General features: G+C 40.1%; 1 protein-coding gene across 8 annotated transcripts in view; it reads right to left on the bottom strand.

Annotated features, from left to right (window-relative positions):
* The window catches only part of Ankrd28 (ankyrin repeat domain 28), a 168740-nt gene that overhangs the window by 24237 nt on the left and 125911 nt on the right, over nucleotides 1-18592 (bottom strand). For 7 of the 8 annotated variants that reach the window (XM_045135531.1, XM_045135530.1, XM_045135532.1 and 4 more), the window contains 7 exons: nucleotides 16287-16499; nucleotides 13796-13874; nucleotides 11954-12068; nucleotides 10411-10493; nucleotides 9144-9207; nucleotides 5092-5160; nucleotides 2086-2226 (listed from right to left, as the gene is read on the bottom strand). In XM_045135531.1, coding sequence (XP_044991466.1) covers nucleotides 2086-2226; nucleotides 5092-5160; nucleotides 9144-9207; nucleotides 10411-10493; nucleotides 11954-12068; nucleotides 13796-13874; nucleotides 16287-16499 — 764 coding nt within the window. Of the gene's footprint in view, nucleotides 1-2085; nucleotides 2227-5091; nucleotides 5161-9143; nucleotides 9208-10410; nucleotides 10494-11949; nucleotides 12069-13795; nucleotides 13875-16286; nucleotides 16500-18592 lie in introns of those variants that run through there. The other variant, XM_045135536.1, reaches the window with a different exon arrangement.

The following is an 18592-nucleotide window of genomic DNA, read 5'->3' as shown; positions in this document are numbered from 1 at the left end:
GTAGCTTTGCAGGCAAATGCCGTCTCTGCTAAGCCATCCCTCCAGACCCTCTAATATTTATTCAATGCCAAGGTGAAGGGATGTAAAGCAGAAACTTTCCTTGGGCAATTTACAAGTAAAATTGGGATTCATATAGAAAATTAGAAAAAAAAAACCACACACATGGAATGGTAGGATTTTTTGGGGGGTAGGGGCTTGAAATCATGGCGTTAGGTATGCTCAGAACATGTTCCACTGAAATGTATACCTTTTCCAGCCAAATAATAGTAACCTGAGGAAGTTTTTCTTAAGAAATAATTTCATTCTTAATTTGGTGTAAGTATGCATTAATTATGCTAGATTCTGTCTATTTTTTGAGGTGAGAGAGAGAGAGAGAGAGAGAGAGAGAGAGAGAGAGAGAGAGAGAGGGAGAGAGAGAGACACAGAGAGACACAGACAGACAGACAGCAATCTTCCTACCTCAGCCTCCTGAGTTCTGGGGTTAAAGGAGTATGCCACCACACTCAGCTATTTTTACTTTTCACTCACAAAGATACACAGCTATACCACAATAGACATTGAAGATATCTGCTGTCTGTATGAGTTAACTTTTTTCTTTCTAAAAATATTTTATTTATTTACCTGTCGGACAAAGAGGGAGGGAGGGAAAGAGAGAGAAAGTGTGTGTGCCCCCTTCAGCATCTGGCTAACATGGGTCCTGGGGAGTTGAACCTGGGTCCTTTGGCTTTGCAGGTAAACACCTTAACTGCTAAGCCATCCCTTCAGCCCAAGTTAATTTTTTTTAAGAAAAAAAAAAAATACTGAGGCACTATAAATGAGTCTGGTTAGGTATGGTGACACATGCTCAAGAGGCTGAGGTAAGAAGGACTGCTGTAAGTTCGAGGCCAGCCTACGACTACATAGTGAATTCTAGGTCAGCCTGGGCTGGAGTGAGACCCTAGCCTGAAAAAAACAAAAACAAAAACAAAAATAAAATAAAATAAATAAGCCTGAAGCTTGGTATAAAATGGCTTATATGTCACCTATTCTTTTTTTTTTTTTTATATTTGTTTATTTGAGAGTGACAGAGAGAAAGAGGCAGATAGAGAGAGAGAGAGAGAGAGAGAGAGAGAGAGAGAGAGAGAGAGAGGGGGAGGGAGGAAGAGAATGGGCACGCCAGGGCCTCCAGCCACTGCAAACGAACTCCAGACGCATGCGCCCCCTTGTGCATCTGGCTAATGTGGGTCCTGGAGAATCGAGCCTCGAACCCGGGTCCTTAGGCTTCACAGGCAAGTGCTTAACCGCTAAGCCATCTCTCCAGCCCTCTCTTTTTTTTTTTAAACAATTTAAAAAAATTTATTTATTTATTTGAGAGTGACAGACACAGAGAGAAAGACAGATAGAGGGAGAGAGAGAGAGAATGGGCGCGCCAGGGCCTCCAGCCACTGCAAACGAATTCCAGACGCGTGCGCCCCCTTGTGCATCTGGCTAACGTGGGACCTGGGAAACCGAGCCTCGAACCGGGGTCCTTAGGCTTCACAGGCAAGCGCTTAACCACTAAGCCATCGCTCCAGCCCTATGTCACCTATTCTTATCACCTACTTATTGATCAACATGTACTTTGTCTGTCATTTACCTTATTTACTTAAGCAATGTGTCCTCCCCACTAAGTGTCAGCTTTCTTCCAGTTCAGTTACTTTTTGTATGCCCATTTATAAGGACTCCCTGCAAATTTGAACACAGTTCAAAGAGTATATATGTAATCCAATCACTACCTGACTTTCTTACACTGTCTCTCCTCTCTCCCTTTCAAGTTGAAAGAAACTGGAAGTGATATGAAATTGTTGTTTTGACAGGATTGATGAGAAGGGGCCTTTATCTTTTACCAGATTACTTGGTAAGAGCAGGCTTAGCAGGTAAGAGAATGAGTAAGTAATAGCCATGACTTAGGAGTAATTATGAAATGTCTTCATGTCACAAACTAAGACTCAGGGAAAGATAATAAAAATACAAAAAGGAAGCAAAAATTTGCAATATTAACAGCTACCCACAAGAAGATAACAATTTGTAGAAGTAACTATCTTCTGTACTTCATGTGGTACTTACTTGCCATCTGTGTCTGATGTAGCTGCGTAGTGCAGGGGTGTGCAGCCTCTTTCATCAAGGTCGTTCACACTTGCTCCTGATCCCACAAGAGCAAACAGGCACTGGTAATTGCAGTTGGCAGCAGCATAATGCAGTGGAGATCTTTGTACCCAAATCGACAGGAAAGAGAAAGGCCAGGGGTATGCACTAGTTAACACGAGGCTTAGCTGACCCACAAACCACACGTTACAAACATTGTCTCCACAGCAAGCCTTGCACTCATTCACTTCTACCCTGCATCAAGTCTTTTGTGAAGCTGGCCTTAAAACTGAGAGTACACAGTCAAGTGGTTAAAAAAAGAACCTTTTGGTAATCATTTACTGGTCCCCAAACAGTTCTAACAGTCTCTTGAGTCAACTACAACCTTCCCATTTTGCTTAGAAAACTGAAAACTTTCATTTAATAAAGTTTACCCTAAACCAATAAAATGTCCTACAGCACAGAAGTGGCAGCTACTGCTCATGTCTTAGTTGAGGAAAAAGAAATAGCATGAAAAGAATGCTCGGTTATGTCACCTATACAATAGACCTGAATATCAGATTTCTCATGCAATGAATCAGGCACAGCTTTGAAGATGATTCTTGTTTTATTGTTTGTTTGTTTGCTTTTTGTTTTTTGAGGTTTGGTTTCACTCTAGCCCAGGCTGACCTGGAATTCACTATGTAGTCTCAGGCTGGACTTAAACTCATGGTGATCCTCCTACCTCTGCCTCTGGTGTGTTGATATTAAAGACATGTGCCACCATGCCTGGCTGAAGACTATTCAGAAGAGCAAGCTAACGGTTTTGATTTCTAAGGATTGAATAATCATAGCTGATTTTTCCCTGATTACTAAAATGAAACAGGATGTTACTAAATTTAAGAGTAACTTTTGGGATAATACAACTATGATGATTCTATGATTACATTTTTTAAAAAGATTTAATTTCATTTGAAACAGAGAGAGAGAGAGTGAGTATGGGTGTGCCAGGTACTCTAGCCACCACAAACGAACTCCAGATGCATGTGCCACCATGTGCATCTGCCTTATATGGGACCTAGAGAATCACACTTGGGTCCTTAGGCTTTGTAGACAAGTGCCTTAGCTAGTAAGCCGTCTCTCCAGCCCCGATGACTTTTTTTTTTTTTTTTTTTGAGGTAGGCTCTCACTCTAGCTCAGGTTGACCTGAAATTCTCTATGTAGTCTCAGGGTGGCCTCAAACTCACAGTGATCCTTCTACCTCTGCCTTCCAAGTGCTGGGATTAAAGGCGTGTGCCATCATGTCTGGCTGATTTCATGTTTTAAAAAATATTTTATTTTTATTTATTTATTTGAAAGAGGCAGAGAGAGAGAGGGAGAGATAGAATGGGTGCACCAGGGCTTCTAGCTGTTGGGAATGAATTCCAGATGTATGAGCCACCATGTGCATCTGGCTTACATGGATCCTGGGGGCATCCCACCTGGGTCCTTTGGCCTTACAGGCAAGCACCTTAACTGTTAAACTATCTTTCCAGCCCTGTTTTTTCTTGGGAGGGAGGTGTTACAAGGTAGGGTCTCACTCTAGCTCAGGCTGACCTGGAATTCACTATGTATTCTCAGGGTGGCCTCGAACTTCAGCAATCCTTCTACCTTTGCCTCCCAAGTGCTAGGATTGAAGGTATGTGCCAACACACCCAGCTCCTGATTTCATTTTTCAAAACTAGACAAATTATAGTAAATTTGTTCAGGTTGTAGATAATTTTATTTCCCCTAACACATTCCTAGTAAAATGTTTTGCACTATTGGATAATAAAGAATTTTTTTTAAATGCAGTTAACTCAGGAATTACTTTAAAGCTTCTAACCTGAAAACCTGCTTCAAAAGTCTTCTTTGTTATTTGTTATATGGAATGTTTGAGTCACTACAAATTAAAAGCAAATTGGCTATACTAATAATGTACTCCAAAGCCAGAGTAATTTGGTTTTGTAGGTCATTAGTTCCTTTCATTAAGTAGGTTTTATGATTTCAGTCTGTTCCTCAACATAATCACAGAGTCAAGCAGCTTAGTTTCTTTGTTTCTAACTTCCTATCATACATAATTCATACTTGTCTTCTGCAGTGGCCCTATCACATCCATGGATATATATTTCCTTCTGATACACACCCTTCATATCAGATACTTTGACATATATAATTTTCAACTTGGTGACACATCATTTTTCTCACACTGCCACCTTCATCTTTCTAACAAATTCAAATGGCACTCCCTGTGGTCTATTTCTGCTGTAAGTAGGAATAGATATTAGTAACTTCAAATGTTATCTTCACAATGCTAGTAGCACTGAGCCCACGGCTAAACTGTGAGAGAACCTTGGCTGAATGGCAAGAGTTTCTGTTGTAATTTCCTAACTGCCTTCTATAGATTGCATACAGTGGAATATATGGATGTGTTGGAAAAGAAAGCTAAAAAAAATCACATATATTTGTAACCTATTTCTTCCCTCTTTAAAATTGGGGTATATAAGGAGATATTCCTGTAACCAGATATGGCAAGTAGGGTCTCACGAAAGAATGACTTAAGGAAATTCTAGGAATTATGAGTTTCTTCATGGCATAGAGGTATGGTGGAGTTTTAAATTTCCATGTTCATAATTATGGAAGCAATATCAGCAAGAACAGAGACCTTTGTAAGAGTAAGATTGTGGCTGCTTGCCTAGGACAGTTGGGGGAATCCCAATAGAAGAATCAGTACTTAGAAACTCCTAACTATCCTTGACTGGAGAGCACTTGTGGGCTTTCTGTGTTTCCTCTTTTGCAATAATGTGGAGCAAATGCAATAACTTTTGTGTATTCAAGACAAACACTCTAACACTGAGCCACATCCCTATCCCTAGCTGGGACTTTCAATAAATCATGATTACAATGTAAACAATGTTAGTTTCCAAGTCTGAAGGACAATCAAGCCATTAAGTAAATAAAGATAATCAGCTTTTATATCCAAGAACCTACCTCCCAAACTTGTCTTTTTTGTTGAAGTCTGCACCAGTATTCAACAGAAGGTTCAGGCACTCCAAATTCCTAGCCAGAGAAAAGCAGTGGTAGCATAAAAGTATGGTTTTGATCTAATAAATTAAATAAATAGTAAATGTGGAAAATGACGTGATTTATATTTTGTGAAAAACAAAACATTAGGATTAAGCATATTTAGCACTTTAAGGTACTATATCATAATTGGCAGGAAATAATCACATCATGGTTTAAAGGAAGAGTACATTTCTAAAAGATTCTGAGCAACTTAGGAAATCAATATGCTCATAATTAAATGGCTTAAATTTGTGGTTTTATTGTTCATTTTATTTATTTATTTATTTATTTATTTATTTATTTATTTATTTATTTATTTATTTGAGAGTGACAGACACAGAGAGAAAGACAGATAGAGGTAGAGAGAGAGAATGGGCGTGCCAGAGCTTCCAGCCACCGCAAACAAACTCCAGACGTGTGCGCCCCCTTGTGCATCTGGCTAACGTGGGACCTGGGGAACCGAGCCTCGAACCGGGGTCCTTAGGCTTCACAGGCAAGCGCTTACCCACTAAGCCATCTCTCTAGCCCACTAAATTTGTGGTTTAAAATGCTGTATTAAAATGGCTACTTCCCTGAACCACAAACCACATATAACACCCTGTCAATTCTGCTACTGTCTCATATTATCTCTTGCAGGCAAGTTACATGACAATAAGACTTTAACCAGGATCTTCTGAAGAGCAAGTTAAGTCAATCATATGTGTTCACATTCCTTCTCCATAATTTAGACTGGCTTGGTGGTATTTATTCTTAGCTTAACACATCTGTCCTATGACATCATGGGAAAATTTTCAGGAATTGTAACTAGAAATAAAACTCTTGTATTAGAAACATTAAGTTAGCAGTATGCTTTCAGAGGCCAAGTTTTTTGTCATTCAGTAAAATCAGCTACTGGTAGTGTTATTTAAAACATAATCTAAGCCAGGAGGTTCTGCACATGCCTGCCTTTCCAGTACTTCAGAAACTGAGGTAGTCTTGGTTAAGTAGTGAGACGGTTTTAAAACACTAAAAACTCTTAGCCAGGTGTGGTGGCACATGCCTTTAATCCCAGCATGTGGGAGGCAGAGGTAGGAGGATCACTGAGAATTCAAGGTCACCCTGAGACTACAGAGTGAATTCCAGGTCAGCCTGAGCTAGTGTGAGACCCTACCCCAAAAAACAATATAAATAAACAAATAAATTAAAACTCTCCATATAAAGTTTCTACTTCTCACTTTATTTTTATTTATTTATTTGAGACAGAGAAAGAGGCAGGAAGAGGAAGAGAGAATGGGCGCACTAGGGCCTCCAGCCACTGCAAATGAACTCTAGACGCATGCACCCCCTTGTGCATCTGGACTATGTGGGTCCTGGAGAATTGAATCAAGGTCCTTTGGCTTTGCAGGCAAATGCCTCAACTGCTAAGCCATCTCTCCAGCCCTGAAGTTTCTACTTAAAAAAGTATTTTATTTATTTGAGAGAGAGGGAGGAAGAGAGGGAGAGAGAGAGAGGGGGGGGGTGCAGACAGAGATAGAAAATGAGAGAATGGATGTGCCAGGGTCTCCAGCCACTGCAAACGACTCCAGATGCATGTGCCACCTTGTACATCTGGCTTATGTGGGCCCTGCAGAATTGAACCATGGTCCTTTGGTTTTGCAGGCAAGCACCACTTTAACCACTAAGCCATTTCTCCAGCCCAGGTTTCTACTTTTAATTAAAAAAAAAAAAAAAAGATATAAAAACCCTGAAATAAAGTAAGTCCAAAATGTTCTAATCACAAAATTTCTTCTTCTGAGTACAGACAAGGAGGCATAACTATACCACTGACATTTTTTCCTAGAGACAATCATAAGACCCACACTTCCAAAGTACAGTACTGGTCAGAATGCTCAAATATTTTGATGCTTCATTAAAGGAGAAGTAGGAGCAAGGTAGTTTCTTTCTTTTTTTTTTTTTAAATTTATTTTTGTTTATTTTTATTTATTTGAGAGTGACAGACAGAGAAAGAGGCAGATAGAGACAGAGAAAGAATGGGCGTGCCAGGGCCTCCAGCCACTGCAAATGAACTCCAGATGTGTGTGCCCCTTGTGCATCTGGCTAACGTGGGTTCTGGGGAATCAAGCCTTCAACTGGGGTCCTTAGGCTTCACAGGCAAGCGCTTAACCACTAAGCCATCTCTCCAGCCCCAGTTTCTTTCTTTTTGAGGTAGAGTCTCACTCTAAGCTCGGGCTGACAGTTTATTTTTCTTTTCTATGTTTTTGATTTTTCAAGGTAGGGTCTTACTGGGGTTTAGGCTGACCTGGAATTAACTAAGTAGTCTCAGGGTGGCCTTGAACTCATGGCAATCCTAACTCTGCCACCTGAGTGCTGGGATTAAAGGCATGTGTCATCACAGCTAGAAGTTTTTTTCTTTATAGGCAGTGGGAGACAAAGGCCCAAACACAGACAGAATGAGGAGTTGTCGCCTCACCTGCCCTGGCAAAGCTAGAACTCTGTATTTAATCCAGTCTCACCTAAAATGACTACAAATAATTCCTCAGCGGCAGTGCCCCCTACTTCCCCAATCTGGCACACCTGGGCAGGCTGGCCTTTTCTGGGCTAGCTCCTTGAGTCTGATGGCTTGGTGGTTTAGGTACTTGCCTGCAAAGCCAAAGGACCTAGGTTCGATTCCCCAGGACCCACGTAAGCCAGATGCACAAAGTGGTGCATACATCTGGAGTTCATCTGCAGTGTACAAGAGTTTCTTTTAAATCTCCTGGCATGTGCTCTCAGGTTCTGCCTTTTGCGCATGCAAATCTTTCACTCTGGGAACTTTTCTCTGTGAGGGAGGTTTTCTCTACCTTCCTTCCCTTTCCAGATAGGCAAGGAGGGGAAGTCTCTTTAGCCTTCTGGATATCAGCTCTCCCTGAAGAAGCTTCGCAATTTACTCTTCCTGGAGTCTATTTCCTCAGTTCTTTGTTAAAATGGACGAGAATCTAAAAGTTGGGGTTCATAGGCCTGGGGACCCCTCTACCCCCAAATCTCATATCATTATCATTGTATTAACTTTTCAGTTGTCTATGAATTACACTTCTCTTGTTTAAAGTACTGTTTCCGGGGCTGGAGAGATGGCTTAGCAGTTAAGGTGCTTGCCTGCAAAGCCAAAGGACCCAGATTTGATTCCCCAGGACCCAGGAAAGTAAGCTAGATGCACATGGTGGTGCATGTGTCTGGAGTCCGTGTGCAGTGGCTGGAAGCCCTGGCATGTCCATTCTCTTTGCTGTATCTCTCTCAATCTGCTTGCAAATAGATAAATATGAAACATAAAAAAGAAAAAAACACAAAAGTACTATTTCTGGGTTGGAGAGATAGCTTAGTGGTTAAGGCACTTGCCTGTGGATCCAGGTTTGATTCCCTAGTACTCATATAAGCCAACTGCATGAGGTAGCACATGTAAAAGGAGTTCTTGGGCAGTAGCTAGAGGCCTTGGCACACTCATGTTCTCTATTTGCCTCTCTCAAATAAGTCGTTTCCTTTTGTAGATTTATTTTCTTTCTCCCACATACAATATATACAACATAGGTGAAGAAGACAAAGAAAACAAAACAAGCAATTTGTGTTATCCCGGACTTTCTTTGTCTAAAAGTCCTGTTGGGTTCTTGTTTCTACTTTGTGGTGACTCAGAACTTACAATGAGAAATGAAAGAGACAGCTTCCATGACTGAACAATGTATAGGCTCTGTCTCTCTCGCAAAACTGAACCTCGGCTCTGTAGGATAAGCACATGCCCTAACACTAAGCTGCATGCCAGGGATTCCCACACTTCCCCCCCCCCCCCCCGCCAAAGGTAGGATTTCACTTTAGCCCAGTCTGACCTGGAATTTACTATGAAGTCTCAGGGTGGCCTCGAACTCATGGCAATCCTCCTACCTCTGCCTCCCTAGTGCTGGAATCAAGACTGCACCACCGCAACCAGCCCCCACACCTTTTTGAAGAAACAGAAATGACCATCAGCATACCCTCCAGCTGCAGCTGCATGTAGACAGGTCCTGCCAAAATCATCAGGGGTGTCTATATCAAATCCTGTAAGAATAAAGATGTTTTATTTATTGCTTTGCATTAAGTATTACATCAAGCAATGTCAAATAACACATCCTCTTAAACCTTAAACAACCGAACAAGTACAAAATGAAGAAAAAAATATTAGAAATGTACAATATAAGCTAATAGTATGGCAGTTTGACAAGCGCTGGAGTGCTTGCTGAAAAGGCTGTTATTCCAGGAGTAGTGGCTCCCATCTATATATAATCAGCTGCTCAGGAAGGAGAATTGCTTGAGCCAAGGAGGTTAAGGCTGGCCTGGGAAACAGAGTCAAATCTGTCATGAGCAAGCAACAAACTTATTCAACATCTATACAGCACTGGATACAATAGAATATTGTACACCAAAAAAAGGAATGAAGTATTGATGCTGATACAAAGATGACCCTTAAAAACATTCTGCTATGTAAAAAAAGTCAATCACAAAAGATTATGTCATTCCATTACTTTGAACTGTTTAGAACAGGCAAATTTATAGAGATTTTAAAAAAATACAATAATGGTAGCTTAGAGCCTGGGGAAGGAGAAAATGCAGCCAGCCTAACAGCTAATGGTTTTGTTCCTTTTTAAATAGGAACTGAAGGTGCCCCACACTGGACTGTAATGATGACTACACACCCTCGTATACTGGAGCTGTACAGCAGGTGACTACCTCGGTAAAGAATGGTAGTACACATACGCGAGCTGAACACTCAGAAGAGAGAGCAGGACTTGCAAGGTCAAGGACAACTGGGGCTATATAGGAAGTTGTCTCACAAGAAAAAAAAAAAAAAAAAGCCGGGCGTGATGGCGCATGCCTTTAATCCCAGCACTCGGGAGGCAGAGGTAGGAGAATTGCCATGAGTTTGAGGCCACCCTGAGACTACAGAGTGAATTCCAGGTCAGCCTGGGATAGACTGAAACCATACCTCAAGAAAACCAAAATCAGCTGGGCGTGGTGGCGCACGCCTTTAATCCCAGCACTCAGGAGGCAGAGGTGGGAGCACTGCTGTGAGTTAGAGGCCACCCTGAGACTCCATAGTGAATTCCAGGTCAGCCTGGGCTAGAGTGAGACCCTACCTCCAAAAAACAAAACCAAACCAAAAACCCCCAAAAATCTTTTAAAAAAAAAGTTTGAGGGAGATGGAAAAGAGCAGGAAGGAGTAAAGATAGGGTGTAAATGACCTAGTCTGAAGATTTCATTTACCTGATGAAAGAAGTTTCCTACAGCAATCTGAAAAACCACTTAAGGCTGCCAAGTGGAGGGGAAACATTCCATGTATGCCACGCCTAAAGTTAATAGAATCGAAACTTCATTATAACACAAGAAAAATAATCATTTAAATAAGTTACAAGGAGAATTACTTAAGCAAAAGATAACTAAATGAGTCAAAAATCTGTTTATACTTTGATGAAAGTGGGCATGACTTACTACTCAGCTATTTTTTACAAGAGCAATATTTTTCCACCTCAGTATCACTATCATGATGGCTCTGATGCACATGTATGGGGTCTGTGCCATGCTATTATGATGGCTTTGCACCTATGTATGGAGTCTATACTGCACATGGAGGATGGTCAGCAATAACCCTGGGCTATGCTTACTGATGTAATTGGCAGCCTTCCTCACCAATCTCTCTGGCTATTTACTTAGGAAGCAAAACTCCTTGCATACACCCTACCATTTAGAACTATACCTGTAAATGCAGTATGCTAACAATGTTCATCTCAGTCATTCTGTAGTAGTGGAAATCTAAAAGTGTTTTATTTGTAGATGAGGAGAATGACTTGTGCATCTTTATAACAGTAATTAAATTCCATAAACCAGAGCTACTTAGACATGACAATGTCTCAAATTTGTATCTACATTCAGAAACTATGTTAATTTAAATTTGCAAAGACAGTATGTACAAGTAGCATACCATTTACAAATATATAGGTTTACAACTGGCTAACCAATCCATATAAATGACAAGCATGAATGAGTAACACCTATCTGTATGGCCCTGACCTTCGCAGAGAAGTCACTGTTCAAACAAAATTTAAATGCAGGGGCTGGGTATAGTTATGTACGCCTTTAATCCCAGCACTAGGGAGGCTGAGGTAGTAGTATCGCTGTAAGTCAGGAGACTACACAGTGAATTCCAAGTCAGCCTGGGGCTAGGGTAAGACTCTACCTCAAAAGAACAAACAAGGGGCTGGGGAGATGGCTTGGCGGTTAAGCGCTTGCCTGTGAAGCCTAAGGACCCCGGTTCGAGGCTCGGTTCCCCAGGTCCCACGTTAGCCAGATGCACAAGGGGGCGCATGCGTCTGGAGTTCGTTTGCAGAGGCTGGAAGCCCTGGCGCGCCCATTCTCTCTCTCTCCCTCTATCTGTCTTTCTCTCTGTGTCTGTCGCTCTCAAATAAATAAATAAAAAATTAAAAAAAAAAGAACAAACAAAAACAAAATTAAAAAAATTAAATGCAAAGCTTAATATATAAAACAAAGAGAGTTGGGCCTAGGGTGATGGCTCAGTTAGTAAAGTGATGAACTCACAAGTATTAAGCCCTGAGTTTGATCCCCAGAACCCATGTAAAAATGCCCAGGTGAGGTGGTGTGCACTTGTAATCCTAGCACTGGGGAGGCGGACTCTTGGAGCTTGCTGGCCAGCCAGTCTAACTTACTTGGTGAGTTTTAGGCCAGTGAAAGACCCTGTCTCAAAGAAAGGTGGCCAGGGCCTGAGGAAGGACACTCCTGAAGCACTACTTACTTTGCAGTGTCAGCACCACTTGAAATTAGAGTGTTGATTAGTAGCTCATGGCCATACCGCGCTGCTATGTGCAAAGGGGTGTTTCCATTTTTATCCTCACAGTCAATCACAGCTCCTACAGTAAAGACATCGTGTCAGACACTACACTATATTAAGATAGGCCAAATCTGTTACGTGTAATAAATGTACAAGACTGTTTAAGCAATTCTAAGAAAATTTCATTCATAGCATATTTACGTGGGCCTGGTACTTGGGATTATGAATTTTATGCTTAAGGCAGTATTGTAAATTGAGTATACAATTCAAGATTTTGGGGTCTAATAAGTCTAGAGCCCACTATGTTAAATATATTTCTTTAGAACACATTTTAGAACTTTAATGTGGACACATGAAGACTGTCCACAGTACCTAAGAAATCATTTGATCATTAATCTACTTTCAGATTTTTCTTGAAAAACTATTCCAATAATAACTTGTAAAACCAGGCTCTAGAGATGGCTTAGCGGTTAAGCGCTTGCCTGTGAAGCCCTGGTTTGAGGCTCGATTCCCCAGGACCCACATAAGCCAGATGCACAAGGTGGTGCATGCATCTGGAGTTTGTTTGCAATGGCTGAAGGCCCTGGCGTGCCCATTCTCTCTCTCTCTCTCTCTGTCGCTCTTAAATAAATAAAAATAAACAAACAAAAAAACCCACTTGTAAAACCTATAGCAAATGCTGCATTTTGTAGACTTTTAACAATCATTTGGAATATGGTCTAGGTAACACAGATCTTATAGTAGTATACCTAAAAGTTCAGCTTGCTTAATACTAATTCAAACACAAAAGAACAGAAAATAAACTAAACCCCTAAAAATGGTTCAGAACATTCAAGCAAGAATATGCAAGGAAGTACATATTAACATATTTGCAGAAAGGCAGTTTCCTACTTAGCAATGTTAAAACCAAACATCAACATTAACTGCTACAGAATTCATAGTAGGGTGAGGTGGTACATATGCTAAGAGGAGTGTGAATTCAAGGCCAGTCTAAGCTACCTAGTAAAATTCCACCTCTTCCAAAGAGAAGAAATGAAATTCATAATTGAGGAGAACAGAAAAAAAAATATGAGTGACACATATTCATGGCATTTTATACTCTGCTTTCTATTTTTTTGGTTTTTCAAGGTAGTGTCTCGCTCTAGCCCAGGCTGACCCCTGGAAATCTCAGGGTAGCCTCAAACTCAGCAGTTCTCCTACTTCTGCCTCCCAAGTGCTGGGATTAAAGTTATGCGCCACCAAACCCAGCCAGTCTAAAGATTTTTAATATATTATTTGAGTTTCTTAAAAATAAGCAGAGTAGGAGGATTGCCATGAATTCCAGATCAGCCTGGATTAGAGTGAGACCCTACCTTGAAAAACCAGAAAAAAAAATATCTTTAGACTGAGGTTGGGGAGATGGCTCAGCAGATAAGAGTGCTTACCACTCTGACTTGCTGAGTTAGAATCACACCAGCACGCACATAAATAACTGGGCATGGCCATGCATGCCTATAAACCCACTCCTGTGGGGAATGGAGACCACAGAAACTGCTGGATCTCGCTGGTCAGCCAGTCTGATGGAAAATGGCAGCTTCCATTCAGTGAGAGGCTGTCTTAAGGAAACCCATAGGTGAGTGACAAGAGGACACCCAGCATTCTCCTCTAGCACCTGCACAAGTATACATGGGATCAGTACACACACACACAAGCAAAAAATATGTATTCATACGTAGATTGTCATAACAATTTCTCAGGACCACTCACTATGTGGAAGTTTAAAGCTACATTTATGAAATAAAAAAAACAAACAGAAATACTTTTTACCACTCTGGATAATGGTTTGTGATCTGGAGAATCTACCATGGAGTGCAGTCATATGCAGTGGGGTCTTCCCATCTTTGCTCTGAAATAATAGAACAAAATTTCTTTTAAAATTACTATTATACCCAGAATACGCAATTCTTAAATTCTGTAAATTCTCTTGTTTTCTCTATATATTATTCAAGCATTAAGTTTAATTTAAGCCTAAGGAATAAAACGGCTGTTCAAAAGCACAAATTTACCTTTTAAGCATGTGTATCATAAAGTATGAATACATTTAAAAAAATTCCATGGTTATGGTTTTCAAAGAGCTCTGAGGTATTGTATGGTACAATCTTAGCACCACTCCTATTCTCTACAAGAGGACAACTAAAGCACGGGGGCACTAAGTGATTCAATCAGGAACACATTATCTGAAGAGGTATGGTCAGGATGCAGGCTCACATGCTTTCATTCTATTAAACTCCAAATCCCTTCATGGCCAAGGAAAAAGACATACTAGAATTAACTTCAGTCACTACAAGTCATTTTAAAAACTATATATCAACTTTATATTATTATTTGTAAAAAATGCTCTTAGGTATCTTCTCAAATTATTTAAAATAACAGACTGGCTCCGGGTATGTTTGGTTTATATAGAAATTCAAAGTTCTAAATGTTCCCCCCAAAATCTTTTGGTTAGTGAAACTATACAAAGGAAGAAACTGTTTTGCAGCTTCTAATCCCTCAGCACTCTTCAGTCCATCTACGGCATGGATACCGAAAAGGAAATGTGCCAAACGTTTTAAGTTTATACTAAAAAGGTGTACATGGAGACCTTAAGAAATCCTAGTCACGCTGGACGTGGTGGCACACACCTTTAATCTCAGTACTTGGGAGGCTGAAGTAGGAGGATTGCTGTGAGTTCAAGGCCAGCCTAAGACTACTGAATTCCAGGTCAGCCTGGGCTAGGGCAAGACCTTAACTCAAAAAGACCAAAGGAAAAAAGAAAGGGTCTCTCTCACTGAACTTTACCCAAGCCATCCTGACTCTACCTGGCTCAATACTAGGGTTATATAGGCATGTATGGCCATGCCTACATTTTATGTGGCATAAACTCAGACTCAGGTCTTCATGCTTGTAAACTAAGCATTAGTATCTGCTAGGCCATCTCCCTAGCTCATCTTGCTTTGTTGAGACCAGGTCTCACTATGTAGTCCTGGCTAGCTCAAAATCCTACCTCAGCATCCTAAATGCTAGGATTGTAGGTGTGTACCATCACATTTATCTTTAAATGTATATTCTTTTTTCTTAAAGCTAGACATTTTAGCTTTAAACCTGATAGAGGGGCTTTATGAACCTCATGCCTGTCCTTGAGTATGGTATGAATAAATTTTGTCCCACAGTTAAGAGAGAGAGACATTTTGAACAATGAGCTAGGTAGACTTATGCTATGGCTCTTGAGTAGATCAGTAGTTTCAATGAAGATGGAGAAGACAGTCATCAAACACAATAAAGGAACCAAAACTTCACACAGCAAAAATGCTGTTAACCACATGTTAAACTTAAAATATTTTGACTAATTCTAAATGGCTCAATTTTGCCTGTGATATTCATACCAAAGACAGGGCTTGCCAATGACAGATGAATCAATATAGGAACAACCAGCGAAAGCACCTGTGACAATTTAAAACTGGTTATGTTCCATAAACTAATGACTCTTGAAAGCTTGGCTGTATGTACTTTCTTACAGAATTACAAAGTGAAAGAAAATTTTTTTTGGCCCTGGATTTGAACGTATTTCTACAATCCAAATGGTTACTCCTGCAAGTGACTATGAAGAGAAAGCCAAAACAACTATTATTCCTTCTGAGTAACAGCTTTTTTTCCTAACAGTAATTTTTTTTAAGACTACCCGTAATTTCACAAAAGAAAACAAGCCCAAAAAAGAGCTTTAGCAGAAATCTACACACACACACCCCTACCCACCCACTGTATCTTGATTCAACCACTAACATTTTCTTGTATGTCTTTTAACACCACTTTAAAGTTCATTGCAGACATCACTACAGGAAACTTCAGTACACACATTGTTATTCAATGCATACCTTATTTCTTCTAAAGCAAAGTTTATATATCTTAAAGGTATTATCTCATGAATCTTAAAAAAAAATGCTTATCTATATTATACAAACCCCTGCCCAAATACCAAACATTATCATCACTCTAGTAGGTTTCCTCATGTCCCTTTCTCAGCTGATCCTTCTCCCCAGAGGCAACAATGGCTGTTTTTTTCAACTACAAATTCTGGAGCTCCATTCATGAAGAATTCCATCTGTTCTAGAACTTTATACAGATATACAAGGCCGATTAAGTTCTTCTCACTTAGCATAATGTTTTTAAGATTTATCTATGTTCTTAAGTTCATCAGTAACTCCTCTTTTACTGTTGAATGTTACGAATATTGTTTTAAACCGTTAACTGAGTAAAGGACAGGTTCTGGTTTGTTCCGCACCTTCATGTTGACGTCAGCCCCATTACTGACTAGAAGCTCTAAACACAGGGCTCCATGTGTGGATGCAGCAGCAAAGTGCAAAGGTGTGAATCCTTTCTCATTCTTCTGATTCACGTTAGCACCACAGTCTATGAGCTCGTTCACAACAACATCTTGTCCATTGTAACAGGCCACATGAAGAGGTGTGTTTCCATAGGCATTGGGTTCATTCATCTATTGAAAGAAAAAACTGCTGAAGTAATCCTTATCATTATCTTAATCATTACTGTGAGCTATTTTAAGTATGCTGTGAATATGATCACTATTAGAGAGACAAAGACAAAAAGGGACAAATATAAAGATGAGGCTTTAAAATGCTAAAGTTCTTTTTTAAAAAAATTTATTTATTTATTTATTTGAGAGCGACAGACACAGAGAGAAAGACAGATAGAGGTAGAGAGAGAGAATGGGTGCGCCAGGGCTTCCAGCCTCTGCAAACGAACTCTAGACACATGCGCCCCCTTGTGCATCTGGCTAACGTGGGACCTGGGGAACCGAGCCTCGAACTGGGGTCCTTAGGCTTCACAGGCAAGCGCTTAACCGCTAAGCCATCTCTCCAGCCCTCTAAAGTTCTTTTAAAATAATGAATGTGACAATCATTTTGGTATCAAATGGGTTGTGTACATTTGTAATTCACATATACAGTGTCAACATGACAACCTCAAATTATTCCAAAAGGCAGTTTAGAGAAACAAAAATATCATGCAATTTCAAAAATCTTTTAGGCTGGGCATAGTGGCACACACCTTTAATCCCAGCACTCATGAGGCAAAGGTAGGAGGATCACTATGAGTGTGAGGCCAGCCTGAGACTACACAATGAATTCCTGGACTAGAGTGAGACCCTACACCCTGAAAAACCAAAAAAATAAAACAGAAATCTTTTAGGACAATACAGAATTTACTCCAGTGAATAGAAAAAAGGTTGCCTTATTTATCCTTATCAAGGGTCCTTTAAAGCCATTTTGTTATTCAATTAAAATATAGCTTCAGAATTGCTGAATTGAAATGAAATGTTTATCTCCTTAGTACTTTATGCATCAGCATGTTTGGGTATTTTTCAACTTTTTGTAAATCCCACTTTTCCAATGTCTTCTTGTTTTCAACAAAGTGATTCCCAAGGGCCCCAAACTAATATTTATCCGATTCTACAGCTGTCATGTATTCTTTGTCTAACAGATTGACCTACTTCTCATTAGTTTTTTCCAACTGACTTAGCTATCTCCCTCTAATAGAGCTTTGTACCCTTTCCTTCTAGTTGGCTACTTTGAAGAGTCAGCAAGTTTGTCTCAGATGTCCCTAAAGAAAGAGTAAACATACCAAGCCTGGTAAATCTATAATCCAGGTATGGGGGAAGCTGAGGCAGGAGGACTGCAAGTGAAGAAGCCAGCTTAGGCTTCAAAGTGAAACTGTCTTACTTTGTGCATCTCTTTAAATAATGGCATTGTGAAAGTCACAGGTATTCTTAGCTGGCTCAATTTGGGTATCAAATATACCCAGATAGAGCAGTGGGCCTTTCTAATCAAAGAGAATTCCTATATGCATATCGTTTACAGTACTTATATGTCTTTTGCAGTACTATATACAGGTCTTGCTGATGGGCATCAAATATACCCAGATAGAGCAGCATCCCTTCCTAATCAAAGAGAATTAATTTACTATATGCATATCATTTATAGTACTTATATGTCTTTTGCAGTACTATATACAGGTCTTGCTGATATCCCATGATGTGATTTGCCATAGTCACTCTTTCTGTTTATTATACATTTTTATTTATTTATTTTTTAGTTGGCATATAGATTTAGGTTCATTCTCGTATGCTAGAGTCATTTAAAGACAGTTATCAGACTCAGTAGCTAATAAAACTAACAACATATCCACCTAACTGAATTGTGTCTGATATGTTGGCTCCCACAAAATAAAAATAAAAGAGGAGGGCTGGAGAGAGAGCTTGACGGTTAAGGCACTTGCCTGCAAAGCAAAGGATCCAGGTTCGATTCCCCAGTACCCACGTAAAGCCAGATACACAAGGTGGCACATGCATCTGGAATTCATTTGCAATGGCTAGAGACCCTGGTGTAGCCATTCTCTCTATTTTCCCCTTTCTCTTCTCTCTTTCTCTCTCTCAAAATCATAAGTAAATGAAATATTTTTTTAAAAATGGAGCTACAGGGCTGGAGAGATGGTTTGGTATTTAAGGACCCAGGTTCAATACCCCAGTACCCATGTAAGCCAGATGCACAGGGAGGGTGCAAACTATCTAGA

The sequence above is a fragment of the Jaculus jaculus genome, chromosome 16 (genome assembly GCF_020740685.1).
Source record: "Jaculus jaculus isolate mJacJac1 chromosome 16, mJacJac1.mat.Y.cur, whole genome shotgun sequence".
Classification (NCBI taxonomy): Eukaryota; Metazoa; Chordata; class Mammalia; order Rodentia; family Dipodidae; genus Jaculus; species Jaculus jaculus.
Note: the sequence above shows the minus strand (reverse complement) of the source record. Positions and strands in the feature narration are given on the sequence as shown.